Below are 27,967 nucleotides of genomic sequence, written 5' to 3'. Positions count from 1 at the left end.
ATTAACAGGTCGAGGTTGTCCAAGCCTGTAGTCCCAGCCACTCAGGAGGCTGGGGCAGAAGGATTGCTTCGGCCCAGGAGATCGAGGCTGCAATTAGCCATCATTGTACCCCACTGCACTCCAGTCTGGGCAACAAAATGAGACCCTGTCTTAAAAAAAAAGGTTTCGGTGGGGGACCTGTGCCGAGGTCCTGGAGGGGCGCCCAGTTGTGTCTCCCGGTGTCCCCTTCCACAGACACCACTGCCACCACCATTAGGCAAACATCCTTCGCCTCAGTTTCTCCCCCCCACCTCCCTCTCCTCCACCCATCCAGGGGGCGGGGCCAGAGGTCAAGGCTAGTGGGTGGGACTGGGGAGGGAGCGAGGGGTTGAGTAGTCCCTTAGCAAGCCCTCATTTCACCAGGCCCCCGGCTTGGGGTGCCTTCCTTCCCCATGGCGGGACACCTGGCTTCGGATTTCGCCTTCTCGCCCCCTCCAGGCGGTGGAGGTGATGGGCCAGGGGGCCCGGAGCCGGGCTGGGTTGATCCTCGGACCTGGCTAAGCTTCCAAGGCCCTCCTGGAGGGCCAGGAATCGGGCCGGGGGTTGGGCCAGGCTCTGAGGTGTGGGGGATTCCCCCATGCCCCCCGCCATATGAGTTCTGTGGGGGGATGGCATACTGTGGGCCTCAGGTTGGAGTGGGGCTAGTGCCCCAAGGCGGCTTGGAGACCTCTCAGCCTGAGGGCGAAGCAGGAGCCGGGGTGGAAAGCAACTCCGATGGGGCCTCCCCAGAGCCCTGCACCGTCCCCACTGGTGCCGTGAAGCTGGAGAAGGAGAAGCTGGAGCAAAACGCGGAGGAGGCAAGTGAGCTTCGACGGGGTTGGGATGTGGGGAGGTGGTCATGACAGGGCGCCTGATGGGGAAGTGGTCACCTGCAGCTGCCCAGACCTGGCACCCAGGAGAGGAGCAGGCAGGGGCAGCTGTCCTGGCCTGGGAGGGGTGTGTATCGACTGCAGGCAGCCCTGGCAGGCAGGGGCCAGGTGGGAACTGGAAGCTGGAATTCGAAGAGACAACTGCAGGTGAGGGCAGAGAGGCCTGGGAGAGTCGGAAGTTGGCCCAGGGTGGCTTTTGCTCTGGCCCAACCCTTGTCAGGGTCTCTCACATTTCCTAGGCCTGCCCAGGGTCAGGTCATTTATTACCAGCCCAGCACCAGACTCAGCTTGGGGTTGGTTTGAGCTCCTTTTCCCACCCTTAGTCCTGCTTGACCCTTATCAGACCCAAGATCTTGGCCTTAGGGTTAAGCAGAGCCTGGGGGTAAAAACAGTGCTTATCCCAGGATTATTGTTCCTGAAAGTCTAGGGTGTGGCTTGTTTCTGATAGGGGCTCCTGTTTGGGCTGTGTGTGTGCACGTGTGGAGCTGGGTTTACCTCCAGTCAAGTATAGGGCTTGTCTTCCCTTGACCTGTGCCTCAGGCCAGTGACTTGCCACTGTGTTAAGGTGCACACCCTGGCACCCCTTGTAGAGAGCTGGATTTTGATTGACTTCAGCCTCGGTTCCAAAGTTGTAAACAAGAAAAATGGTGAGAGATTTCTCCAGGCCATTCCTCAAATGTAGAGCTGCTGAGGGATTGACGGCATCCAGCCCTGCTGAGGACTATTAAAGATGTATCTTCCAGTCCTTCAAGGCGACAAGTGTAAGCAATTAGAGATTAAGTACTAAGCCTTGAGACCTCACAAAAAGGTGTGACTGGTTTCTGGAGTGACTGAGAAGCCCCAGCCTCTTTGCAGGAGGTCACTGCTGAGCCTTGAATGATAATGGCTGGCAATTGTGGTCCACTTCCTAAGTGCCTGGCTGTGTGCTCCGTTTATACATCATTACCTCATTAACCGGCACAAAATCTCCTAGGGGGAGGTATTATTATCCTATTTAACGGATTTTAACTGCTAAATGATGAAGCAAGGATTTGGACCGGTGTTTACTTTATTCCAAATCCCCAAAATAGAATTTGGAAAATCTAAGATAGCAGAGGGCATTTACCAGTTTGAGTTATTGGCTGAGCAGAAGTTGGGAATGAAAACAGCCTATTTGAAATTGATATGATCAAGCACCCTTTGAGGCTTCAGGACTACAAAAAGGCCTTGTTTTTTTCCTCACTAGCTGTGCTCCTCTGTCCCCCGGCAGCCTCACTGGCGTGCCCCAGGGCTCAGTCCTTCAATCTCTGCTCAGTCTACCCTTCCTTCCTCTCACCCACCCTCGAGGCTTAAATGCCATTTAGACACTAGATGACTACCGCGTTTTCTGTCTCCTGTGATGGCTCCCTGAACTGCTTCACCCCGATCACCCAGTTGCTCAAGGCCAAGCCCAGTTGTTCTCAGTTTCTTACACATCCTGCATCCTATCCTTAGGAAACATCCTGAATCAATCACAACCTAACCCCCTGCCCTCAGCCACCATCATCTCTGCTGGGATTACCGCAGTAGCTTCTCGAATTCTACTGCTTCCTCCCTACTGTCTGTGGCCAACATGTCAACTAGAGGCTGGGCATGGTGGCTCACGCTTGTAATCCCAGCACTTTGGGAGGCCGAGGCGGGCAAATCACCTAAGGTCAGGAGTTCGAGTCCAGCCTGACCAACATGGAGAAACCCCAGCTCTACTAAAAATACAAAATTAGCTGGGCGTAGTGGCGCATGCCTGTAATCCCAGTTACTTGGGAAGCTGAGGCAGGAGAATCGCTTAAACCTGGGAGGTGGAGGTTGTGGTGAGCCGAGATCGCGCCATTGCACTCCAGCCTAGGCAACAAGAACGAAACTCTCAAAAAAAAAAAGAAAGAAAGAAAGAAAAGATGAGACCAGGTGCGGCGGTTCACCCTGTAATCCCAGTCCAAGGTGAGCAGATCACTTGAGGTCAGGATTTTGAGACCAGTCTGTCCAACACAGTGAAACTCCATATCTACTAAAAATACAAAAATTAGCCGGGTATGGTGGTGGGTGCCTGTAGTCCCAGCTGCTCAGGCAGCTGAGGCAGAATAGCTTGAACCCAGAAGGCAGAGATTGCAGTGAGCCGAGATCAGGCCACCGCACTCCAGCCTGGGTGAGAGAATGAGATTCCATCTTGGGGGAAAAAAAAAGTGAGAGATCATTTCACTCGGACTAAAACAAAGTCACTATGTCTGCAACAGGATCTACCTAGCCACCAGACCAGCTTTGGGCTCTGGCAGGCCCACTTCAGGGCCTTGCCATTCTTGTCCTTTGCTCAGATAATCACTTTTTCTTCTCTTTAAAAGTGTCACTGTCCTCCATAATCTCCTTTACCCTACTCCTATAGACTGCTTTATTTATTTATTGTTATTTTTTTTTGAGACGGAGTCCTCACTCTGCCCCTCAGGCTGCAGTGCAGTGCTTGCGATCTTGGCTTACTGCAACCTCCACCTCCTGGGTTCAAGCAATTCTCCTGCCTTAGCCTCCTGAGTAGCTGGGATATAGAGGAGTGCCACGATGCCTGGCTAATTTTTGTGTTTTTAGTAGAGATGGGGTTTTGCCACGTTGACCAGGCTAGTCTTGAACTCCTGACCTCAAGTGATCTACCCACCTTGGCCTCCCAAAGTGAAGGGATTACAGGCTTGAGCCACCGCTCCCAGACTGCTTTACTTTTTTCCATAACTTCTTTTTAAACAGAGGCAGCGGTGGTAGGAAAAGGGGCGGCACGGGTCTCACTATGTTACCCTGGCTGCTTTCCAACTCCTGGGCTCAAGCAATCTGCCCGCCTCGGCCTCCCAAAGTGCTAGGATTACAGACATGAGCCACTGTGCCTGGCCATTTTTTATTTTATTTCCTTTTTTATTTTTCAGAGCAGGAGTGGAAGTTTATTATTAAAAAGTTATAGAGCAGGAAAAAAAGGAAAGTGCACTTGGAAGAGATCCAAGTGGGTGACTTGGAGAACAAGTGCCACACAGCACTTCTGTCACTCTGGGTGTCAGGGCCCTGTCCACTTTGTATAGCCGCTGGCTTATAGAAGGTGCTCAATAAATCTCTTGAATTCAAAAATCAATTAGGATACCTCTATAGTGAAAAAGATACAGTAAAGATGAGGGATAATCAATTTTAAAAATGAGCAGTAAGTACACACAAAGCACTTTATTCATTCTTATGACACCTGTTGCTTTTTTGCTGTGTTTGGGTATACACATGCCATGTCATAGTTTGTGGGGCCCTCAAAGCAAGCTGGGGAGAGTATACTGAATTTAGCTTCTGAGACATGATGCTCTTCCTTTTTAATTAACCCAGAACTTAGCAGCTTACCTATTTCTCTAATGTCAAAACGTCCTTACACTGGGGGTGATACTTGAGTGAAAGAGAATTTTGCAAGTATTAAATGAGCTAGCTTCTTTTTTTGTTTGTTTTTCTTTGAGACAGAGTCTTGCTCTGTCACCCAGGCTGGAGTGCAGTGGTGCGATCTCAGTTCACTGCAACCTCTGCCTCCCGGGTTCAAGCGATTCTCCTGCCTCAGCCTCCTGAGTAGCTGGGATAACTGGTGTATGCCACCACACCCGGCTAATTTTTGTATTTTTAGTAGAGATGGGCTTTCACCATGTTGGCCATTCTGGTCTTGAACTCCTGACCTTGTGTCTGCCCACCTCAGCCTCCCAAAGTGCTGGAATTGTAGGTGTGAGCCACTACGCCCAGCAAAGAGCTTCTAACCTTCATAACCTGACAGGTGTTCTCCTCGAGTCCAGGGTCTCTCTGTCCTTTCACGGTGCTCTGCATTCCCTGGAAGTGCCAGTTTCTGGGAGAAGAGCAGTCCCTTGTTACATGCATGAGTCAATGAATAGGGAATGGGTGAATGACATTTGTGGAAAAGTTATTTCTAGAAGTTAGGTGGGCAGCTTGGAAGGTAGAGGCACTTCTACAGACTATTCCTTGGGGCCACACATAGGTTCTTGAATCCCGAATGGAAAGGGGAGATTGATAACTGGTGTGTTTATGTTCTTACAAGTCTTCTTCTGCCTTTTAAAATCCAGTCCCAGGACATCAAAGCTCTGCAGAAAGAACTCGAGCAATTTGCCAAGCTCCTGAAGCAGAAGAGGATCACCCTGGGATATACACAGGCCGATGTGGGGCTCACCCTGGGGGTTCTATTTGGTGGGTTCCCCTCAGCGTGTTCTGACCACATCTCCTTTCTAAGGAACATTCCTGAATCTAGGCCTTTTCCTCCCCATCAAGGGAGTGTGGGAGGCACAGGGGCAGTCTCCACCCTCACCCATGAAGAGAAGTGGGGAGAGGGAGAAGATGCTTGGGCTTTGAGCTCCCTCTGGGAAGAGGTGGGAAGCTTGGATCTCAGGGTCACAAGGGCCCTGCATGCTCCCTCACTTTGCTTCTCCTTTGACTGGCCTCCCCCAGGGAAGGTGTTCAGCCAAACGACCATCTGCCGCTTTGAGGCCCTGCAGCTTAGCTTCAAGAACATGTGTAAGCTGCGGCCCTTGCTGCAGAAGTGGGTGGAGGAAGCTGACAACAATGAAAATCTTCAGGAGGTGAGGGTGGGAGGGGGATACATGGGGACCTTCCCTTTCTTGGCCTAATTTCCATTGCTTCCATCCCTAGCTTGTAGTTCTCCGTCTTTGGTGCAGTGGTTCTCAGTGGGATGGAGTAAAATTCCTCAGTTCTGCTGGGATAAGGTCCAGAGCCAACCCTTCCAGGATCCTGCCTTTTCATACCACCTGGCTTTGCTGACACATCTAGTCACAGACCCCCGTGATGCTGTTACTCAGCAAGTCCAAAGCTTGCCCTTGTCACCCCCTTCCCACCTGCACAGATATGCAAAGCAGAAACCCTCGTGCAGGCCCGAAAGAGAAAGCGAACCAGTATCGAGAACCGAGTGAGAGGCAGCCTGGAGAATTTGTTCCTGCAGTGCCCGAAACCCACACTGCAGCAGATCAGCCACATCGCCCAGCAGCTTGGGCTCGAGAAGGATGTGAGTGCCATGTCTCTCTGCGGGCTCCATCTCTTTCCCGTCACCACCTCGCTCTCCCTAGCTCTGGCTCCTCCTCCAACTGCTCTAGGGGCTGTTGGCTTTGGACAGAATGTCCAAGCAGAGTCAGGCCCATCTCAGCTCATTGTCTAATGTCACTCTCCTTTCTGTCATCCACTTGCAGGTGGTCCGAGTGTGGTTCTGTAACCGGCGCCAGAAGGGCAAGCGATCAAGCAGTGACTATGCACAACGAGAGGATTTTGAGGCTGCTGGGTCTCCTTTCTCAGGGGGACAAGTGTCCTTTCCTCTGGCCCCAGGGCCCCATTTTGGTACCCCAGGCTATGGGAGCCCTCACTTCACTGCACTGTACTCCTCGGTCCCTTTCCCTGAGGGGGAAGCTTTTCCCCCTGTCTCCCTCACCACTCTGGGCTCTCCCATGCATTCAAACTGAGGTGCCTGCCCTTCTACGAATGAGGGACAGGGGGAGGGGAGGAGCTAGGGAAAGAGAACCTAGAGTTTGTGCCAGGGCTTTTGGGATTAAGTTCTTCATTCACTAAGGAAGGAATTGGGAACACAAAGGGTGGGGGCAGGGGAGTTTGGGGCAACTGGTTGGAGGGAAGGTGAAGTTCAATGATGCTCTTGATTTTAATCCCACATCATGTATCACTTTTTTCTTAAATAAAGAAGCCTGGGACACAGTAGATAGACACACTTATCTTGGTTTGTCCTCCTTCAGTTACGGAGGTGGGGATGGGAATATCCAATGCTCATTCATACCCAAGTGAACCTGAAACCAAGGTGCCATTGAAACTCCTTAAGGTCACGCAATGTCAGAGGGAGAGCTGGGATTGCAGCCAAGTTTATTTGTACAGGGCCCTCTTAGCCTGTGACACGAGCTTTTGCCCATAGAATCAGTCACCATGTAGCTGTTACCTGTTCAGAGCTGGCTTTTTGCTTTCCCCACCCTACTCTGGAATTCTTAAATGGCTTTATACTTAGAAACCGTCTTATTTCTGTTGTACCTAAATCACCCCAACCAGAAACTTCTATTAATACTTTGTGCTTTCTTGATAACTGTAGTTTCCACTTAAGGTTTTTGCATACTCTGCCCATAAGTAACTCATTAGATACTAAAGTTTTATTCCTGGCTCTGCCACTAGTTCATTAGGGGTCTTTGCCACAGAGTCATTTCCTCCATGTAAAAAAACTTGGGCTCATTAAATCTAGGTAGGAAAGGGTGGATGTGGCAGGTTGTAATAGAACAGGTCAAGATAAGGCTTTATTTCTACTGAAATGATGCTTTGACAATAGCTTGGCTTGGTATAAGGCTCACAAAAGAAAATCACATGTACCATGTGTGGGTTAAGCAGTTTGATTCACACTGGACCAGGCCAGCCCAGTTGCCCTCTGCTGTGTCCAACCGTGGAGCGGAGCTGTGTCGCAGCCATCACACTTGGTAGACTGCTATAGCTGGTTTACTAGGCTTTCTCTTCTGATGGTATGGGTGAAGCCTGTAAATAAATCATCTATCTTTGTGAACTTAACCAAATCCCGGTTACCTTATTTAAATGGCAATAGATCTGTTTTCCCTTAAACTAGAAACTTTAATTATCTGTATTCCTACCTCCAGCTCAACCCATATATTTGCACCTTTCCAGTAAGCAGGTTGTATTTCCATCTCTCCTCTCCTTTCCCTAAGATTCTGAATTAGTTCTCCAGACCTTGCCAAGTACATTCTCCCTGGAAAGCAAGGAATATATCACAGGCCCACAAGAGGAAATACCCAGGAGTGAATGAAGCTGCTTGTTCTTGACTGATAAATAAAAGCAAAGCTCTGAAAAGCAAGGTCACTACGATTTGGTCGGCAGCAGGACTAGCCACAGAGTAGGGGAAGTTTTGGGGACAGGCCCTAGGTTTTCCCAGAATGCCACCAAGAACCTTAAGAACCCCCTCTTACATTTTCCATCAGTTGCAGGCATGGCTTTTGCAACTGATAGGTGCTCTGACTACAGATATTCTGGTGTCCATGGCAACATGGCCTTATAGCTTGTAATAGTGGGAACTTCCAGCTCACTGGCAATTTCCTGGAGGTGGCAATATCTTTGGCAGGAAACCATCTCTTCTGTCAGCTTGGCCACCAGGGTCTGCTCCAGGCCCTGAATGAGTCCACATCAATCCACCCTTCTTCCCTGTAGTCATTCCCTCCTGGGGAGGGAAGGGAAGGGGGGCATTTAGCAGACCCATTTGCTCGCTGCTGTGTCTACTCATGGGCAGGTGTGTCCGATGGTTCCTTGGTGGTGGACCTTAGGTCTGGATGCCAGACCGGCACCCTGGGCATCGGAAGTCGGCCTCCCTGGCAGCTGGATGCTGCAGCCAACACAGGCCACATGGAACCAGACATCACAGCCATCACACTGAACCCAGGCCACTGTCTCTTCCTGGGGCAGACAGCAACAAGGAGCTGCACAGGGCTCCCCGCCCCCAACTGCAGGCGGAGCCATGGGGGCGCTCACTGGGTACTTCCGAGGACGGCCACGTCGATTTCTGAAGGAAGTGACACAGACACAAGGGTTACTGGAAACCTGTAGGAGAAGGCCTAGACCTTGCCACCCTATGGCTGGTCATAGGGTGAGGCCACAGAGGCACAGTGGTCTGAGGACTAAGGTGAGCCTGGACTCTGTCCTTAAAAACACATAGGGTGGGCCTAAAAACCTCTAGTGTGAGCCTGGAAGTTCCCCATCCTTAGGCACTAGAAGAATGGGGTTAAAGCCATATGAATGTGAAGCAGGACATGCCCACTCCGATTGTTTTATAAGCACCTACCCCACCCACCTCTCATTTTCTCCTGCACATATTTTTCTTTTCCTATCAGAGCGAACCCAGGTCTTGCCATTCCATCTATTCCACCTCCCGTGCCCGTCCCCCAAGCAGGGGAACCTCCTCACAGCCTAGGGATTCAAGGAATCAAAAGGCAGTAAAACACTGAGAGGGCCAAGTGAGGACTCTACTTACCCAGTGGGAGTCAGTGGGGCTTTGTCTACACGGAGTTTCTTCCTGGGTTCCGTAAGGACCGGTGGCAGGCTCTCAGAAGGCTGACTCTCATCATCCAGTTCCGCCAACACTCGGTGAACAGATTTCCTCCGATTGCGTGGGGGTGGAGCAGAAGGGATGGTCCCCACTTCCCCAGGTGGGGCGGGAACAGGCAGGCTCCTTGGTCCACCCCAACTAGGGGAGAAGGTGAGGGGCTGGGGCCGGAGCTTGCTGAGGCTGCCGATGGAGTTCAGGATCAGTGTGGCCTTGGGGGCAGGGGAGAGGGTGCTGAGAGGCCGTTGTGGAGCCCCCTGGGAGGGCAGCATAGGCCGGAAACCAGCCCCAGCCCGGGCTTCTTCCCTAGACCGTGGGATGGTAATGGCAGCAAAGTCCTGAGGCTTGACTCGTACTTGTTGGAACATGAAGTAGAACTCCGAGGGGCTGGTTCCTGGCGGCCCTTCAGGGCCAAAGGTCAGGAGGTCTCCATCACTCAATTCCAGCCTGTGACCTCTTGGGAGTCGGACATTATTGACCAAAGTACCTGTTGATGGTGGGGGGCACCAGGCAAATACGGAGGACAAGAACAGAAATGACCAGAGTCAGGAGTGCAGAAATCTGGCTCTGTCTGGTTTCTGGGGAAGAACATAAAACTGCTATCAGATTCTCCCTCACATCCTAAACCCCTCAGCAGGTGACAGATACCAGGCAGTACACTCCTTGTCAGCTGGGAACAAGTCTGTGTTTCTTGTGTTTTCCTACAAAGGATCCCTGCCCTCACTCTCCTAACGTCCAATTTTCTTTCTTTTTCTTTTTTTTTTTTTTTTTGAGATGGAGTCTTGCTCTATTGCCCACGCTGGAGTGCAGTAGCGCAATCTCAGCTCACTGCACTCTGCCTCCCAGGTTCAAGCGATTCTCCTGCCTTAGCCTCCTGAGTAGCTGGGATTACAGGCACGTGCCACCACATCTGGCTAATTTTTTTATTTTTAGCAGAGACATGGTTTTACCATGTTGATTAGGCTGGTCCTGTACTCCTGACCTCATGATCTGCCCGCCTCAGCCTCCCAAAATGCTGGGATTACAGGCGTCAGCCACCGTGCCCCGCCCTAAGGTCCAATTTTCAAACATGCTCACTCTCCCCCAGCTCCACCTCCAGCTCATTCAGATTCTAGCTCTACCACTTACCAGCTACATGACCCTGGGCAAGCTTTTTGTTTGTTTTTGTTTTGTTTTGTTTTGTTTTTTTGAGACGGAGTCTCACTCTGTCGCCCAAGCTGGAGTGCAGTAGCACGATCTCAGCTCACTGCAACCTCTGCCTCCTGGGTTCAAGTGATTCTCCTGCCTCAGCCTCCTGAGTAGCTGGGGTTACAGGCGCATGCCACCACACCTGGCTAATTTTTGTATTTTTTTTTCAGTAGAGATGGGGTTTTACCATGTTGGTAAGGCTGGTCTCGAACTCCTGACCTTATGATCCTCCCACCTCGGGATCCCAAAGTGCTGGGATTACAGGCATGAGCCACCGCACCTGGCCTTTTTTTAAAAATTAATTAATTTTTTGGTAGAGACAGGTTTTCACCATGTTGCCCAGGCTGGTCTCGAACTCCTGAGCTCAAGTGATCCACCTGCTTTAGCCTCCCAAAGTGCTGGATTACAGGTGTGAGCCACCATGCCCAGCCCTGGACAAGTTCCTTAATCTCTTTGTGCCTCATTTTCCTTTACTGTAAATGAGGATAATATTAGTGCCACCTACATTCAATACACTTAAAATAGTGCCTGGTTCATAACGGTAAGCACTAGATGAATGTTGGCTACCATAGTCTAATAACCACAACACTCCTACAACTGACTTTACCAAGAGGAAAAGGTTTTGCCAGCGGCCAGTGGCAGAACTCAAATGTGAATCTAGGCTTTCTGAGGCTGACTCCCTCAAGTCAGGGAGAAAGACACATGCCCAGATTACTAAAAACATTATTCAACATAGAACTGCCCTAACCCAGGAACAGAGTGCCTCAGCAAAGCTGGAAACTGAATCAAGTCTAAACTTGGCCTCTAAACATCCCCTCTGTGACATCTTTCTGATGATACCCCAAGTCCTGTATGAGCTAAATGGGACCAACAAGGGTCGGTCTGGCAGAGAGCTTCTGACTGTGCATACTTCTGGTGGGAAGATGAAGGTCTGGACCGTTACCATCCATCCAATCTGATGGGAGTATGGGAGGCAGGCAGCAGGTCTTGTGGAGACCTTCCTCATTCCAGCCTGGAACTTCAACCACCCAGGGACAAAGCTGCCCTGCTTACTGCTCACCTTGGCTGCTGTGGTCTTCCAGGCTGACCCTCCAATCATCACCCCGGGGCTCGGCGTGCAGTTCGGCGTGGATCCCAGAGATGAGGCCAGGCTCCTGCTGGGGCCGCAGAGCCACATCACACAGGTCAGCCCTGTGGCCCAAGCGATAGGTGCAGCCAGCCCCGGCGGGGGGGTGGAAGGTGTAGAGATCACCGCCCCTGCCGCCCCCTATGCGCAGCAGTTGGAAGCAGGGCAGCATGGGCGGTGCCCCCTTTGCACCACCTCTTCCACTTTAGGCATCCATTTCCTTTCCCACTCCTGGGCTACGCACCGCTGGCTTAAGTTCGCTTCCCAGTCTGATGCAAACTTAAGTTGTGCTGTGTGCAGTTTCAACTTTGAGCACACTACCTGAATAGTCCAAATTCAGAGTGCAAGCAGCCTAGGACTCAATGCAAAATTGGTTGTTAAGCCGACTTGCAAATGAAAAATTCCAGGAAGGTCTCCGTGCAATGCAAACTCAGGAACACGTCCTATGGCACCTCACTTGAGCTAGATCGTCAGGTCGCAAAATATTTGGGGAGCCTCCAATCTGCAAGGCAAGGATACTTTAGGCAGCTCCTGTGTGTGTCGGTGTGGCGGGGCGCGCGCGGGGGAGGTCCTGTTATACACACGTCTACGTGCAGTACGAACACATCACCTCTGTGTAATTCGGAGAAGAGCAGCTTCTTCCTGTCAAACCTGCTTATCCTAATAGAGCACTCCTGCTTGCCTGCGCCCCGATCTTCTGGCCAATCCCTCACTCATAACTAGTTTGAACCTCCGAGGGCAATGAATCTACTGTCATCCCCCAAAAGGAAGTGCAAACGAGTCCTTAAGTACTTCAACAAATTGGACCTAAACCCCTACTTCCCGGCTTCTCTAGGTGGAATAAAAACAGGAAGGGGGTCCCCGCGATCACGCAAGTCATACCCGGCCTTTTCCCTCTCGGCCCCAGCCCCGTTTCGGATCTACCAGCGCGGTGCAGTCTCCGAGTAGCCTCCTCTTCAAGCAGTGCCAGCCTGTGCGGCGGGTCCCGGGACCCCCTGGGCTCCTCGGCCGGAGCCGATACTGCTGCAGCTGTTTGACAGCCAAGAAGCCGGGGCCAGGAGGGGCGCGGCCTCGGCGCGCGGGCAGCGCCTACCCCTCCTTCGGAATTCCCGGTCCCGAACTTCGCGCCGAGCGAGCCCGCCCCCGTGCCGTTTCTGATTGGCCAGCTTATTTGCTCTCTTCCGCGCCATTGGACGGCTCCCCAAGATCTCCCGCCTTCCGCTTTTTCTGATTAGTTCACAAGTTTTCCCGGGTTCCCGCAGTGGGGAGGAGCCGCCTGGGCGCGGAGATGCGTCGACACATTCAGTGGGCCCAGATTTAGACTGCCACTGCGCCTGCGTACACCTTTCCTCCTCCCTACAGCGTGAAATAGGACCTTAGGGCGCCCGCCTTGCGCAGGCGCGGTCAGAGGCCGAGGCAGAGGCGGGGCCGGGAGCGAGGCGTAGGGGGTGCGGTCAAGGCGCAGTAGGGGTTCTGGCGGTGGGTAAGTGACGTTCGGGAAGAGTCGGTTGGGGGCGGGAAGGGGCTGAGCGGGGGTAGCTGGGAGGGTTCAAGGGGTCCAAAGAGGAAGGGGGAACAGGGGCCAGGTGAAGGGACAGATGAAGAGATCAGAACAGCCTTAGAGCTCAGGGGCCAACTGGGTGAAGCCTCGGGTATCTAGGGGAGCAGTGGGGGGGGGGGGGGAGCAGAGCCGGCTAGCGTACAGGGGGCGAGAGCAGACTATTAAGAGATGGGGTGAGGGTGAGGACCAGAACAATTCCTTCAGAAAAAAGTAGATTAAGATGTAAAAAGGGACGGGAGTAGGGATCCCAGTTTCGGGTAAAAAATAGATTAATGAGGGTGGGAGGAAGGTCTTAAAGTGCCCACTGTGTGTTAGGACTCGAGAAAGAGGAGGCGGGCGGCAGGCATGGAAGCTGAGGGGATAGTAGAGAGAAGCTGAGAGGACAGCCGCAGGAAAGATTTGGATGAGATGTCAGGACGCTGGCTTTTCTGCCTGGGGATCTAGGCTGCTTGGATTCCCAAGGTCTTGGGAAGGGTCTAGCCCTGCATGTGGCCACATTCAGCTGGGGCCAGGCCTTGGGCCAGCACTTTAATAGGGAAGGACCCAAGAGTCATGGCCTGGTGGTGTCTGGATGGGATTCCCCCAGGCCTTGCTGAGCCATGGAGAGAACTCTGGAGATGGCGCTCAAGACCCCTGCACTTAAGGAGGAGGGTAAAGGCACTGCCCAGAATCCTGAAAGTATGAGTAAAGCCTCAGAGCCCCTCTCGGTCTGTCTTTTTCAGTAAATTCTCTCCACTTGATAGTTAGTTGCCTGGGTTCCATGAGGAACCAGGTTGAGACAAGCAAGTGAATTTGGGGTATCTCCTACTTCTTTGGGGAAGTAGGAAAAGAGCTGAGCATCGGGTGGACCTGGCTGTAATTCAAGAATTATGACTTTGTTATTGTAGGGGCTTTCTCTTTGGAAGGTGGCCTGAAAATTGAATTGGAGTGTCTTTGTTTCTCCTATTGTCCAGGGGAACATAGATGGCTGGAGACAGAATCTAGAGCCTTCAAATAATGTGGAGATGTTTCCACCTTCAGGTCAGTGGGACCAGACAAGGGGAGTGGTGGTTGTCTCTGCCTGGGAAACTGACTATCTTTGGTTTTGTAATTCTTCAGATTCCACTGGGCTGATTCCTCCCTCCCATTTTCAAGCTCGGCCCCTTTCAACTCTGCGGAGAATGGCTCCCACCTGGCTCTCAGACATTCCCCTGGTCCAACCCCCAGGCCATCAAGATGTCTCAGAGAGGCGACTAGACACCCAGAGACCTCAAGTGACCATGTGGGAACAGGATGTTTCCAATGACAGGCAGGAGCCAGGGCGGAGAGGCAGGTAGGGGTCCATCCTCGCCGTTTTCTCAGGCTGGCTTGCTAGTGATCCTTCTTCACTGGAATAAACTCCTTACCCTATTTCGGCCCTAGTTTCCAGAACGTACTCATTTTTATGTAAGCAATTATTAGTTCCTACAGTGCCTAGATAATAAAGCAGTGTGCTAGGTGCTAGGGATGAGGATAACAATAATGAATAAGACAAATCCTGACTTAAATTTGTAATTAATAAGGAATCTAAAATCCTAAGAGGGGAGATAGATTGACCATCAACTGATGGTAAAGCATAGTATGAGGCAAGATGAAGAAGTGCAAACTAGAAGTAGAGACCCAGCACTGTGGCAGTGTGGGTTCATTCTGATGAAAGAAAGCCTTTACAGAGGACATGCTATGGGAGCTGGCCATGCTGTCGTATTGTCTGTAAACATTCTTATTCTTGTTGTTTCATGTGTCTTCCCAGATGTACTGGGATATCATTCTGCCATTTTGCTCCAGAGTAGGATTACATTAGAAGCAGCAGCATGAAGAAGAAGAAGGAGTACTAGACTGGGTGTCAGGAGACAGAGACTCTATTCCTAGTTTGGCTACCAGCTAGAGGACATTTGGCAAGTCACTTAATTTCCCTAGCCTACAGATCCCTGATACTTAAAAATAAATAAATAAATAAAATAAAGAAAAGGCCAGGTACGGTGGCTCACACCTATACTCCTAGCACTTTGGGAGCTGAGGCAGGAGGATCACTTGAGCCCAGAAGTTCAAGACCAGCCCGGGCAACAAAGCGAGACTTCGTCTCCGCAGAAAATAATTAGCTGGCTGTGGTGACGTGCATTTGTAGTCCCAGCTACTCAGGAGGCTAAGGTGGTAGGATCGCTTGAGCTCAGGAGTTCAAGGCTGCAGTGACCTATGATCCAGCCACTGCATTGAGGCCTGGGTGACACAGTGATACCCTGTCTCTAAAAACAACAACAATATCCTGTGGTCCTGGGTGTCAGAGAGACAGCCGCCTCAGGAGCCATGTTCCAAGCTGGATTAAACCTCACGTGATGTTGGTAGACAATGTCTCCAAAGGCTGGCACTATGTTATTTATGTACTGTTCTCTCAGACTCCTCATAAAGTATACCTAACACTCAATAAATGCATTTTAACTAGCACCTGGCCTCACCATGTTGATACTGGAAGCTCAGCTCTCTCTATGCCTATTCCTCCCTCAAACTTCTTGCCCTTAAATCAGAATTGAGAAGTCTCTGTTCTTCCAACCTTTCCACTTAAAATGTGTGGCCTAAAAATAAAAAATAAATAAGACAAAAAAACACCAAAAAACAAAAAGAATGTGTGGCCTAATGATATACACATTTGATGTTGAATCTGCCTGTATGTAGCTCTCTCTAGGGAGATCATGTTCCATGATCTCAGCCAGACTTTAGGTCCTGTGAGTCCAGGCACTGGACTTAACATGCTCAATAGGGCTTTGATGAATGATGATGATGTCAATGCAGACATCCCCATAGCCTAGCTTTAGCACCCCCTTCACCTCCCCACACGGGGGCAGAGAGGTCCTCTTTTCCTTCTGGCTATGTTTACGCACTCAACTATCCTTCCAGCACTGGAGACAAGTCTCACCTGCACTAACCTGTCTTTGAAGGTCCTGGGAGCTGCAGGGATCACAGGCCCTGAGCCAGCAGGCTGAGGTGATCGCTCGGCAGTTGCAAGAACTGCGGCGGCTGGAGGAGGAGGTCCGGCTCCTGCGGGAGACCTCACTGCAGCAGAAGATGAGGCTAGAGGCCCAGGCCATGGAGCTGGAGGCTCTGGCACAGGCGGAGAAGGCTGGCCGAGCTGAGGCTGAGGGCCTGCGTGCTGCTTTGGCTGGGGCTGAGGTCGTCCGGAAGAACTTGGAAGAGGGGAGCCAGCGCGAGCTGGAAGAGGTTCAGAGGCTGCACCAAGAGCAGGTGAATGCAGGGGTGGGAAGGATTTAAATTCATAACGGAGAGCTGGGCAGTAGCTTCCAAGCAAAGAACAGGTATTGCAGAAAAGACCGTCCATGAGTAGTGAGTAGTGAAGTGATGAGACCTTTGGTGAAAAGAAACACACATGACCTAGAAAGATGGAGAATTTGGGTATTTTGATCTTAATTCAGGTTGCACTTTTCCCCCAAGACTCAGGTGGCCTCCCACAACTTGAAGCCCTGCTTCCTTTTCTAGTAGGAAGTAGTTTCCTTCCCTGCTTTACTCCGGGTACCAATTCATCGGGGGTATTGTGGAGGGCAGTGAGGAAGGTGGATATAAGGGGGCTATGGTGTGCTTACTCTTTGCCATCTCTGAGACTCAGTGACCAAATTAGCCTGAATCCTGCCTTCATGGATGGAACTGACAGCCTCATGGGGGATACACACATCCACTTTTAATTTAATCATAATTAATTCCAATCAGGAGGAGTGCCTTGAAGGAGAAGGACTAGAGAGCACTAACTTAGTCTGGGGTTCAGGGAGGGCCACTGTAACCAATTGACATGTCAAGGAAAGAAACCACAGGGCCGGGCGCAGTGGCTCACGCCTATAATCCTAACATTTTGGGAGGCCGAAGCAGGTGGATCACAAGGTCAGGAGTTCAAGACCAGCCTGGCCAACATGGTGAAACCCCATCTCTACTAAAAATACAAAAATTCACCAGGCATGGTGGTGCACACCTATAATCCCAGCTACTCAGGAGGCCGAGGCAGGAGAATCACTTGAGCCTGGGAGGTGGAGGTTGCAGTGAGCCAAAATCGTGCCATTGCACTCCAGCCTGGGCAACAGAGCAAGACTCAGTCTCAAAAAATAAAATAAAAAAGGAACTGGGAGAAAACAAGGGAGAAATCCTTTATAACCTTGTAGTGGGCAAGGCCTTTCTACCTGTGAGTCAAAATTCAAAATCTAGAAGCTGCAAAGGAAAAGATTGATCCATTGACTTTATAACATGAACATTAGGAATGGCAGGAGAAAAAAAAAAAAAAAGCTGTATTTATAGCTCAGATCACAAGAAAAGGGTAATATCCCTAATATAAAATGTGTGCCTAGAAATTGGTAAGGGAAACACCAGCAATCCAGTCAGAAAGTGGACAAAGGAGATTCATGAAAAAAACTTAGAAACAAGAAGCTAGGCTGGGCACAGTGGCTCATGCCTGTAATCCCAGCATTTTGGGAGGCTGAGGTGGGCAGGATCACTTGAGGCCAGGAGTTCAAGACCAGCCTGGCCAACATGAAGAAACCCAGTCTCTACAAAAAATACAGAAATTAGCCGGGTATGGCGGTGGGCGCCTGTAATGCCCCAGCTTCTTGGGAGGCTGAGGCAGGAGAATTGCTTGAACCTGGGAGACAGAGGTTACAGTGAGCTGAGATCACCACACTCCAGCCTGGGCAGCAGAGCGAGACTAAAAAAAAACAACAAGCTACCATTTGTGTTGAATAGGAGTTGGCCAGTGAATAGGCGTGTGAGGTCCAATGGTTGCTGGAGGACACTCGCCAGGACAACCGGTGGAGGCGGGGACAGGTGGAGGCCAGAAGGCTGGAGCACAGAGATCAGGGGAGCTGAGTGTGCTGCAGAGCACAGGACCCAGGGCACAAGGCCTTGGCCACTTCAGAACTTGCTACTTTCCCTTAAGAGCAATGAGCAGGCTGGGCGCGGTGGCTCATACTTGTAATCCTAGCACTGTGGGAGGTTAAGGTGGAAGGATCACTTGAGCCCAGGAGTTTGAGACCAGCCTGGGCAACAAAGTGAGCCCCCCATCTCTATTTTATTAAATAAATTAGGGCTGGGCATGGTTGCTCACATGTGTAATCCCAGCACTTTGGGAAGCTGAGGCAGGGTGGATCACTTGAGGTCAGGAGTTCGAGACCAGCCCTGCCAACATGGGGAAACCTCATCTCTACTAAAAGTACAAAAATTAGCTGGGCGTGGTGGCTCATGCCTGTAATCTCAGCTACTCGGGAGGGTGAGGCAGGAGAATCGCTTGAACCTGGGAGGCAGCATTTGCAGTGAGCTGAGATCGTGCCATTGCACTTAGTCTGAGCAACAAAGTGAAACTCCATCTCCAAAATAACAAAAAGAAAACAAAATTGTTATTTTAAGAGATAAGCAACTGTTGAAAGGTTTTAGGCAGGGAAATGACATGATTAGATTTGTATTTTATGTCTAAAAAGTTTTGTCATTTATATCCCCCAAATTAACTTTATTGTTGTATGGAGACAGGGCTAGAGGAGGCAGACAAGGAAGCAGGGTGGCCACTTTGCCCTCCTTCCCAGTCCATCCCATGACTGTTGGTGGCTCTGACACCCTTGCAACCCTTTGAGGTGCCATGAGCAAAAGACACAAAATTCCTCCTTTCCTGGAGCTTTCCTTCCGGTGTGGTCTGACAGATAGTAACACATACACATAAGCAAGATATGGTCAATGCTAAGTACTCAGGAGGACGTGAGCAGTTGATGGGGCAGAGTAGGGTGGTAAGGGTTATTAGGCCCAGCGAAGCCACCCTGAGGAGGGGCTATCACCTGGGGTCTGTGGAGCAAGGAGGGGCCGCTGGCTGGTTCTCAGCAGACTCCCTGTGGCTAGAGCGGGGAGCACTGGGAGAGCCTCCAGGGTGAACTCAGGAGGCAGGAAGAGGCCGGGTCCCCCGGCCTGCAGGTGTGGAGAGATGCCTGGGTTTTGCTGTGAATGCTGTGAGAAGCCACTGAGGGTTTGTAAAGACTAGTTAGGAGATGGTCACTGATGCCCAGGCAAAAGATGAGGGTAGCTTACCTTGGGTTGGTGGCAGTGGAGACGGAGACAGAGAGAGGTGAAGATATGTTTTGGGGGAGATCGGACAAGAACTCCCGATGGGTTGTGGGGCAACTGCAGAGAGTGAGTTACCAGCTCTCCATTTGCTATGCGCAATTGGGTGATTGGTTTGGTCATTCTCTAAGGTCACAGAAAGTGGGAATGAAGGGAACAAGGAAGGCCTCCATGTGGGGTCGAGCCCCTGCTGAGCCCCCTCTTCTTTCCGCAGCTGTCCTCTTTGACACAGGCTCACCAGGAGGCTCTTTCCAGTTTGACCAGCAAGGCCGAGGGCTTGGAGAAGTCTTTGAGTAGTCTGGAAACCAGGAGAGCAGGGGAAGCCAAGGAGCTGGCCGAGGCTCAGAGGGAGGCCGAGCTGCTTCGAAAGCAGCTGAGGTAGGTGGGCGTATGCCGACGGGGGCCCGGCAGTTGGTGATGTGGTGGGTCTGCAGGGTGCCCCACTGATGGCTGTCCCATTCCCACCCCAACCCTAGCAAGACCCAGGAAGACTTGGAGGCTCAGGTGACCCTGGTTGAGAATCTAAGAAAATATGTTGGGGAACAAGTCCCTCCTGAGGTCCACAGCCAGACATGGGAACTGGAGCGACAGAAGTTTCTGGAAAACATGCAGGTGAGTGTGCAGGAGTGCATCTGTGTGGGGACTTGGGGATCAGGTTGGGGGGCAAGTGTGGCCCTTGGAGGAGCGTGTAGAGCACAGCCCTCAGGAAAGAAAGTGGTACCCGAGGCGGCATGGAGGCCCTACAGAGGAGCTGCTTCTCTCCACCCGCAGCACTTACAGGAGGACCGGGATGGCCTGCACGCCACCGTGGAGCTGCTGCAGGTGCGGGTGCAGAGCCTCACGCACATCCTCGCCCTGCAGGAGGAGGAGCTAACTAGGAAGGTATGGCCCGACCCCCAGATCCCTCACCCTCAGCCGCATCCTACACCTACTGTCCCCTACCCTCCTCCCTGTGGTTGGGAGGGTTCGATGTGCCCCAGAACCTGCTTGGATCTCTTTCTTCCTGTGAACTCCTCCTGCTATAGCTCATGTTGCCCGGGCAGGACAGAGGAGAAACAAAGATGCCACCTCCTTCCTCTCCTCCCCCAGGAGCCCACACTTTCCTCCCGCTCCTTCTCCCTCAGGTTCAGCCTTCAGATTCCCTGGAGCCTGAGTTTACCAGGAAGTGCCAGTCCCTGCTGAACCGCTGGCGGGAGAAGGTGTTTGCCCTCATGGTGCAGCTAAAGGCCCAGGAGCTGCAACACAGCGACTCTGTTAAGCAGCTGAAGGGACAGGTCACTGCACTCTCTTTTCTTCCGGTATTCCCTCCCAGCACCTTGCTCCTTCCATAAGAGTGGCATCCATTCAACCAATGTTTATTGAGTGATTGCCACATGCTGGGTACACAGCCCTGAACAAAACCGAAATGTGGAGCTTGCATTCTAGAGCAGAGACACAGAACACGCAAGTAAACAGATAATGTTGAGTAATTATATGAGCTATATAGAAAGATTCAAGCTGGGTGCAGTGGCTCACGCCTGTAGTGCCCACACTGGTCTCAAACTCCTGACCTCAGATGATTCGCCTGCCTCAGCCTCCCAAAGTGATGGGATTACCGGTATGAGCCACCGTGCCCAGCCAAGTAAAATGCCAGCAGTCTGGGAGACCGATGCAGGTGGATCACTTGAGGTCAGGAGTTTGATACCAGCCTGGGCAACATGTGCAATCCAGTTTCTACTAAAAATACAAAAAATTAGCCAGGCATGATGGCTCATTCCTGTAGTCCTAGCTACTCTGGAGGCTGAGGTGGGAGGATCACCTGAGCCTGGTAGGTCGAGGCCCCAGTGAGCTGTGATCCCACCACTGCACTCTAGCCTGGGTGACAAAGCGAGATCCTGTCTCAAAAAAAAAAGAAAGTAGCAAGAAAGATTGAAAAGATAATGTGACAGAGAGACTGGGGGGGGTGGGTCAGCCTCAGGTAGGACGGTCAGGAACAGCCTCTCTGAGGAGGTGACAGCATCTGAGGAGGGTGGCATGGTCAGTTGGTGGGTCCTGTGGGGTGGGTCAAGGGCTACTTCCCATGTTCAAGTGGGCACATGGAACGTGGAACATGAAAGGAACACTGGACTCAGATTCTATTCTCAGGAACCTAAGCTTCTGTCACCTTGCATGGCACTGGTTCTTTTTCTTTCTCTTTTTGAGAAGGAGTCTCGCTCTGTCACCCAGGCTGGAGTGCAGTGGCGTGATCTTGGCTCACTGCAACCTCTGTCGCCCGGGTTCAAGTGATTCTCCTGCCTCAGCCTCCCAAGTAACTGGGATTACAGGCACATGCCACCATGCTCAGCTGATTTTTGTATTTTTAGTACAGATAGTGTTTCACCATGTTGGCCAGGCTGGTCTTGAACTCCTGACCTCAAGCGATCTGCCTCGGCCTCCCAAAGTGTTGGGATTCCAGGTGTGAGCCACCACGCCTGGCCCCTGCATGACATTCTCTGCACCTGCCACTTTGCTTCTAGTGCCTCCCTCAGCTTCTAGCTCTAGAGGCCCCTGCCCAGCTCCATCTCCTCCCCCAGGTGACCTCACTCCAGGAACAAGTAACAGCCCAGAGCCAGGAGCAGGCCATTCTGCAGCGATCCCTGCAGGACAAAGCCGCAGAGGTGGAGGTGGAGCGGATGGGTTCCAGGGTTGGTGTCAGCCTAGTAGAGACTCGGGGAGGGCAAGGGAGCCCTGGTCCAGGCCTTCAGCCAGGACTTAGGGAGAGCCCCTGTCCTTTGCTGCATCCTCCCCAGGGCCTGCAGTTGGAGCTGAGCCGTGCTCAGGAGGCCAGGCGCCGGTGGCAGCAGCAGACAACCTCAGCCGAGGAGCAGCTGAGGCTTGTGGTCAATGCCGTCAGCAGGTATCAGGGATGGAGGGGCTGGTGGAGTAGTGTTTCTGCCACCTTAGCTTCCTGGGCACCTTGTTGCTGAGGAGCCTCAGGCAAGAGTGGCTGGAAAGCTGGCTACTGGAGGCTACAGGACTGGGCAAATTTAGCCCTATCAATGTTCCTGTGTTCGTTTCTCTTCTGCGGCAGCCCCCTCTGCATTCACACCTGATTGCTTGTCTTGAACTCCCCACTGCATGTTGGGCTGGAGGTGAGGCCTTGCTTCCTCCTGCAGTTCAGTCTAGTAATGGCTTGAGCTAAATAGAGCACCGGGGAGGGTCTTCACTTGCAGCATTGTTCAAGGATGGAGAGTGTAGACACTTCATCGTCCTTTCCTTGTCTAAAATTTTACAGGCATTCTCTGTTTCACTGGAGAAAAATTTAGTCTTTTATTTATTTATTTATTTATTTATTTTGAGACGGAGTCTGTGTCACCCAGGCTGGAGTGTAGTGGTGCAGTCTTGGCTCATTGCAACCTCACTTCCCTGGTTCAAGTGATTCTCCTGCCTCAGCCTCCTGAGTAGCTGGGATTACAGGCATCCGCCACCACGCCTAGCTAGTTTTTGTATTTTTAGTAGAGACAGGATTTCACCATGTTGGCCAGGCTGGTCTTGAACTCCTGACCTCAGGTGAGCCACCCACCTCACCCTCCCAAAGTGCTGGAATTACGGGTGTGAGCCACCGTGCCCGGCCTAGTCTGTTTATTTAAAGCTATATACTTACTTGCTTACTATTCCATCTAAAATGTAAGCCAGTTAGTTTCCTTCTAAATCAGTTGCCAGCCTTTGTCTCTCATACCAACTTCCTAGTTGTTTCATTACCAACAATTGTTCTACAACCTTCGGAAAAACTTCTGAGGAAACAGCAAAGCTTCTTTGTGCTGGTGATGACTTCCCCTCAGCCTTGGACATTGAGATACCCAAGGCAGGTAGTTCTTAGCACAGTGTCTGGCTTGTAAATGTTTATTGTTATCATGAGGCTCTTCTTGATGGGTTAATTTAGATAAAGATAATTTTTGGTTTAGCGAAATTAAGATGCAGGATGAGTCCTTGCCCACCACTTCCTTCTCTTGGATTTGTACCTTGGGGACTAATTCAGCTTAAAAAATTATGAAACATTTCACACTTGCATGGAATTAAACTAGTTATGATGACCTACCACCTAGGTTCAATCCTTTGCGTGTGTCCCCTACCTCCAGGAGAACAGAAAGATGTGCTGCGGACAGGGTTTGACTTTGGTACCAGGCAATCACAGAAATGGTCTGTGTAATGATGCATTGCCAAAAGCCCTCCAGGCTTAAAGCAGTCCAAACTCGGATTGTTGCTGGGTTTATTAGATTGTCTCTAGGTAATTGGAGACTTTAATACGAGCTGCCATAGGTGTTGGAAGCATCTACTTGAACAATTTCCAGATCAAAGTGAACTTTGCTGTGCTGCTGGGGATGCAGCTGCAAGCCTTCATCATCATGTGTTTTTCTGTGGGTGCAGACCTGGACTCTCCTGAGGAAACCCCAAGCAGGCCCTAGACACTCCTTGGCCTCCTCCTGGGGTCTGTTTAAGCTGCTCAGTTTTCATGAGCCAGGTTGGTCCTACTTTTGGCACAGCCAGCTGGCAAAGCATGTGGGTCTGCCCGTCATTGGTGCTAAATCAACACTCCTGGGCTTGGAGAGGATAACTTTATTTTGTTTTGTTTTTTTGAGATAGAGTCTCACTCTGTTGCCCAGGCTTGAGGGCAGGGGCACAATCTTGGCTCACTGCAACCTACACCTCCTAGGTTCAAGTGATTCTCGTACCTCAGCCTCCGGAGTAGCTGGGATTACAGGCATAAGCCACCATGCCCGGCTAATTTTTGTGTTTTTAGTGGAGACAGAGTTTCACCATGTTGGCCAGGCTAGTCTCCAATTCCTGACTTCAGGTGATCCACCCGCCTCGGCCTCCCAAAGTGCTGGGATTACAGGCAGGAGCCTCTGGCCAGAGAGGATAACTTTACTCTTTGATGCACAATAGTGAGCGAAACACAGGTTGTGAGAAATAAGCTTAACAGGTTGCTTTAAAAGATAGTCATTTAATGCATTCTTGGGGCAAGGGCCTTTTAGATAATTGATGGAAGCTGTGCGTTCTTTACTTGTGTAACAGGACAGGATTAGAGGGAGTTGTCTATACTAGGCACAGCAAGTCCTTTGGGAATGAGGGGAGGCGTGGAGGGTCAATGACCTGTGCCCTCTCCAGCTCTCAGATCTGGCTCGAGAGCACCATGGCTAAGGTGGAAGAGGCTGCTGCCCGGCTTCCCAGCCTCAACAACCGACTCAGCTATGCTGTCCGCAAGGTCCACACCATTCGGGGTGCGTAGGGCAACTGCGAGCCACGTCCTGCCCCTGCCCCACCAGCTCGGACTTTCTTCTTCCTGACCCAGCTCTCTGTGATCCCACATCCTTTCACCTTCCTCCTTTCACCAGCCCTTGCATCTCTTTTTTCCTTACTCTCTGTCCCTCACTTTCTCCCATGCAAACTTCATCTCTTTTTCTCCCTGCCTTTTCCCTCCCAGGCCTGACTGCTCGAAAGCTTGCCCTTGCTCAGCTGCGCCAGGAGAGGTGAAGTTTGGGCACTTTGAGGTGGATGGGCTTTAGGGTATTGGCTACTGGGACCCCTAAAACCATGAGAACTGAGGTGGGATGGGGGCTTTGGGGTCAGGCAGCTGGGTGATTTCTCCTGACTCTGTTTCTCTTCCCCGTCCCAGCTGTCCCCTACCACCACCAGTCACAGACATGAGCCTTGAGTTGCAGCAGCTGCGGGAAGAACGGAACCGCCTGGATGCAGAACTGCAGCTGAGTGCCCGCCTCATTCAGCAGGAGGTGGGCCGGGCTCGGGAACAAGGTACACCTGGTTGCCAGGGGTGGAGAGGATGAGGAAAGACCCGGTGTCTAGGGTGCTAGGAGAGGCCTGACCCAGCACCCCCTCCTTTTAGGGGAGGCAGAGCGGCAGCAGCTGAGCAAGGTGGCTCAGCAGTTGGAGCAGGAGCTGCAGCAGACCCAAGAGTCCCTGGCTAGCTTGGGGCTGCAGCTGGAGGTGGCACGCCAGGGCCAGCAGGAGAGCACAGAGGAGGCTGCCAGTCTGCGGCAGGAGCTGACCCAGCAGCAGGACCTCTACAGGCAAGGTGTCGAGAGGGAAAGGGGTGCTTCCCTTGGACAGTGGCGTGGGAATTGCAAATCAAAGCTCCTGCTGATACGCCCCATCTGCACTTTCACCCCAGCCCTGCAAGAGAAGGTGGCTGAAGTGGAAACTCGGCTGCGGAAGCAACTCTCAGACACAGAGAGGAGGCTGAACGAGGCTCGGAGGGAGCATGCCAAGGCCGGTGAGCCTTGCCAGCGTGGATAGGGCCTTCCAGGAAGAAGGAAGTGTTAAGACATAGGTTATTATTTTCCCCTCAAAGTTTTTTCAAAGCTTCATTACAGGAAGTAATGAAGGTATCCATGAATAGCACAGATGATTTCTCACTTCATGAACACACCCATGTAGCCAGCACCAGGTTAAGAAACAGCATATGACCAGGCGCGGTGGCTCACGCCTGTAATCCCAGCACTTTGGGAGGCCAAGGCAGGTGTATCACCTGAGGTCAGAAGTTTGAGACCAGCCTGGCCAACACAGTGAAACCCCATCTCTACTAAAATTACAAAAATTAGCTGGGTGTGGTGGTGTGTGCCTGTAAGCCCAGCTACTTGGGAGACTGAGGCAGGGGAATGGCTTGAACCCGGGCGGCGGAGGTTGCAGTGAGCTGAGATCACACCATAGCACTCCAGCCTGGAGAGCAAAACTCAGTCTCAAAAAAAAAAAAAAAATAAAGAGCATATGACCAGCTCAGGACCCTCCTGTACCCCTTCCAGTCATACCCCTTCACAGAGGCCACCACCTTCCAGATGTCTAACACCAGCAATTACCCCCTAGCAAAAATTTCACACACCTGAAGAAGTTAAAAGAATTGTGGCCGGCGCGGTGGCTCACACATGTAATCCCAGCACTTTGGGAGACCAAGGCAGGAGGATTGCTTGAGCCTAGGAGTTCAAGATCATCCTGGGCAACATAGACTCCCATCTCTTTAAAAAAAAAAAATTACAAAAATTAGCCAGGCATGGCGGTGGGCACCTGTAGCCTGAGCTTACTTGGGAGGCTGATGTGGGAAGATCACATGAACCTGGGAGGTGGAGGCTGCAGTGAGCCGAGACTGTGCCACTGCACTCCAGCGTGGGCAATAGAGAAAGACCGTGTGTCTAAAAAAGAATTGTATAATGAATATATCTTCTCTAAATATAGCAGTTAACATTTGCCACATTTGGTCTCTTCTCTGTGTACACGCATATTTGTACATCTTTTGAATCACTTTAAGTTGTAATCATTTAATTTTTTTTTTTTTGAGACAGAGCCTTCCTCTGTCACCAGGCTGGAGTGCAGTGGCATGATCTTTGCTCACTATAACCTCCGCCTCCCGGGTTCAAGTCATTCTCTTGGCTCAGCCTCCTGAGTAGCTGGGATTACAGGCGCCCACCACCACACCCAGCTAAGTTTTGTATTTTTAGTGGAGACGGGGTTTCACCATGTTGGCCAGGATGGTCTCGATCTCTTGACCTGTAATCCACCCGCCTCGGCCTCCCAAGGTGCTGGGATTATAGGCGTGAGCCACCGTGCCTGACCATTTAAGTAAGTTGTAAACGTAAGTAAGTTGTAAACGTAAGTTGTTCAGCTGCATCTCCCAAAGCCAGTAAATTCTCCTATATAGCTGCAATCATCACACTTTAAGACAAGGAGCACTAATTGCACAAAATCTAACTCAGTTCATATTCAGATTTCCCCTGCGGAACTCCAGGATGGTTCAGGGATGAGGAAGATACTTAGGTTCAGATTCCTAGGCTCCTAGAGCATCAGCCCACCCCTCCAACTGTACAGAGGAGACAGATCCACAGAGCAGAACAGCCCCCACAAGCCACAGAGTTGGTGACCCAGCGTTTGTTCCTGTCTTCATGGTGCCTGGCTGCCTCTGGCCTGACCCACACCTGCCTCCCCTGTGCCTTGGCCTCTCTGTAGTGGTCTCCTTGCGCCAGATTCAGCGCAGAGCCGCCCAGGAAAAGGAGCGGAGCCAGGAACTCAGGCGTCTGCAGGAGGAGGCCCGGAAGGAGGAGGGGCAGCGACTGGCCTGGCGCTTGCAGGAGCTGGAGAGGGATAAGAACCTCATGCTGGTAGGAGACAGGACGGCAGACAGGCAGACACTAGGGCCCATCCTGGGCTGGTTCCTGGGCTAGAGGTGTGGAAAGAGGATGGTGAGGGAGGTTCTACCCGGGCTAGGTGGCGTTTAACCCTCTCCTTCCCAGGCCACCTTGCAGCAGGAGGGTCTCCTCTCCCGTTACAAGCAGCAGCGACTGTTGGCAGTTCTTCCTTCCCTACTGGATAAGAAGAAATCTGTGGTGTCCAGCCCCAGGCCTCCAGAGTGTTCAGCATCCGTACCTGTAGCAGCAGCAGTACCCACCAGGGAATCCATAAAAGGTCTTGGGCCAAGCACAAAGGGACAAGGGGCAAATGGGTGCACTTCAGCAATCTCCTCTCCAGACTCTTGTGTGATGAGTGGTGTTCTCTGTGATCCTGCGAGGCCCTTAGCCTCTTTTAGTGATGCCCAGCTTGGACCAAAGAGCCTCCTCTCTCCCAGTCCTCATTTCCTGTGTCAGCCCTGTTTCCTCTGTAACCACGAGCACCTCCCCTTGTCTGGTGCTCATCTCCTGCTATCTTCCTTCCCAGGGTCCCTCTCTGTCCTGCTCGATGACCTACAGGGCTTGAGTGAAGCCATTTCCAAAGAGGAAGCTGTTTGTCAAGGAGACAACCTTGACAGATGCTCCAGCTCCAATCCCCAGATGAGCAGCTAAGCAGCTGAGAGCCCAGGGAAAGCCAGCCTGGGGGCTGGGAGGATCCTGGAGAAGTGGGTGGGGACTAGACGAGCCCTTCCCCCTTCCAGGGTCACCCTGGGGGACACCAGCTGAGTCTAAATTCTGCTCTAAATAAAGACAACTACCGTAGGA

General features: G+C 51.6%; 3 protein-coding genes across 16 annotated transcripts; 2 read left to right on the top strand and 1 right to left on the bottom strand.

Moving 5' to 3' along the window:
• The first annotated feature begins 369 nt into the window (after positions 1-369).
• On the top strand, positions 370-6,655 carry POU5F1 (POU class 5 homeobox 1). The gene is made up of 5 exons (XM_010368250.2): positions 370-836; positions 4,994-5,114; positions 5,373-5,503; positions 5,785-5,943; positions 6,125-6,655. Exons 1-5 carry the CDS (start codon positions 432-434, stop codon positions 6,389-6,391), a joined length of 1,083 nt encoding a protein of 360 aa, XP_010366552.1. The 5' UTR covers positions 370-431; the 3' UTR covers positions 6,392-6,655.
• A 128-nt stretch (positions 6,656-6,783) lies between these two features.
• TCF19 (transcription factor 19) lies at positions 6,784-12,467 on the bottom strand. The gene is given in 5 exon segments (XM_010368249.2): positions 6,784-8,300; positions 8,303-8,484; positions 8,953-9,511; positions 11,273-11,840; positions 12,221-12,467. Coding segments are annotated over 4 exon segments (1,035 nt in total). The 5' UTR covers positions 11,511-11,840; positions 12,221-12,467; the 3' UTR covers positions 6,784-8,244.
• Positions 12,468-12,736: 269 nt separating this feature from the next.
• CCHCR1 (coiled-coil alpha-helical rod protein 1) lies at positions 12,737-27,967 on the top strand. 14 transcript variants are annotated; one of them, XM_030929045.1, is made up of 18 exons: positions 12,740-12,821; positions 13,853-13,919; positions 13,998-14,211; positions 15,851-16,154; positions 19,225-19,388; positions 19,487-19,622; positions 19,782-19,892; positions 20,135-20,284; positions 21,563-21,673; positions 21,779-21,885; positions 24,138-24,250; positions 24,454-24,499; positions 24,646-24,782; positions 24,874-25,062; positions 25,159-25,260; positions 26,985-27,136; positions 27,311-27,440; positions 27,690-27,967. In XM_030929045.1, the coding sequence occupies exons 2-18, from the start codon at positions 13,904-13,906 to the stop codon at positions 27,812-27,814; spliced, it is 2,307 nt and encodes a 768-aa protein (XP_030784905.1). In that variant the 5' UTR covers positions 12,740-12,821; positions 13,853-13,903; the 3' UTR covers positions 27,815-27,967. The 14 variants fall into 14 exon arrangements, 13 of the variants coding, with proteins under 13 accessions (XP_030784898.1, XP_030784905.1, XP_030784907.1 ...); XM_030929047.1 differs by having other exon boundaries at positions 12,741-12,821; positions 14,106-14,211; positions 21,506-21,673; positions 27,269-27,440; XM_030929040.1 differs by having other exon boundaries at positions 12,741-12,821; positions 21,506-21,673; positions 27,269-27,440.

This window comes from Rhinopithecus roxellana, chromosome 4 (assembly GCF_007565055.1).
Source record: "Rhinopithecus roxellana isolate Shanxi Qingling chromosome 4, ASM756505v1, whole genome shotgun sequence".
NCBI classification, from domain to species: domain Eukaryota; kingdom Metazoa; phylum Chordata; class Mammalia; order Primates; family Cercopithecidae; genus Rhinopithecus; species Rhinopithecus roxellana.
This window is presented reverse-complemented; position numbering and strand designations above follow the sequence as displayed.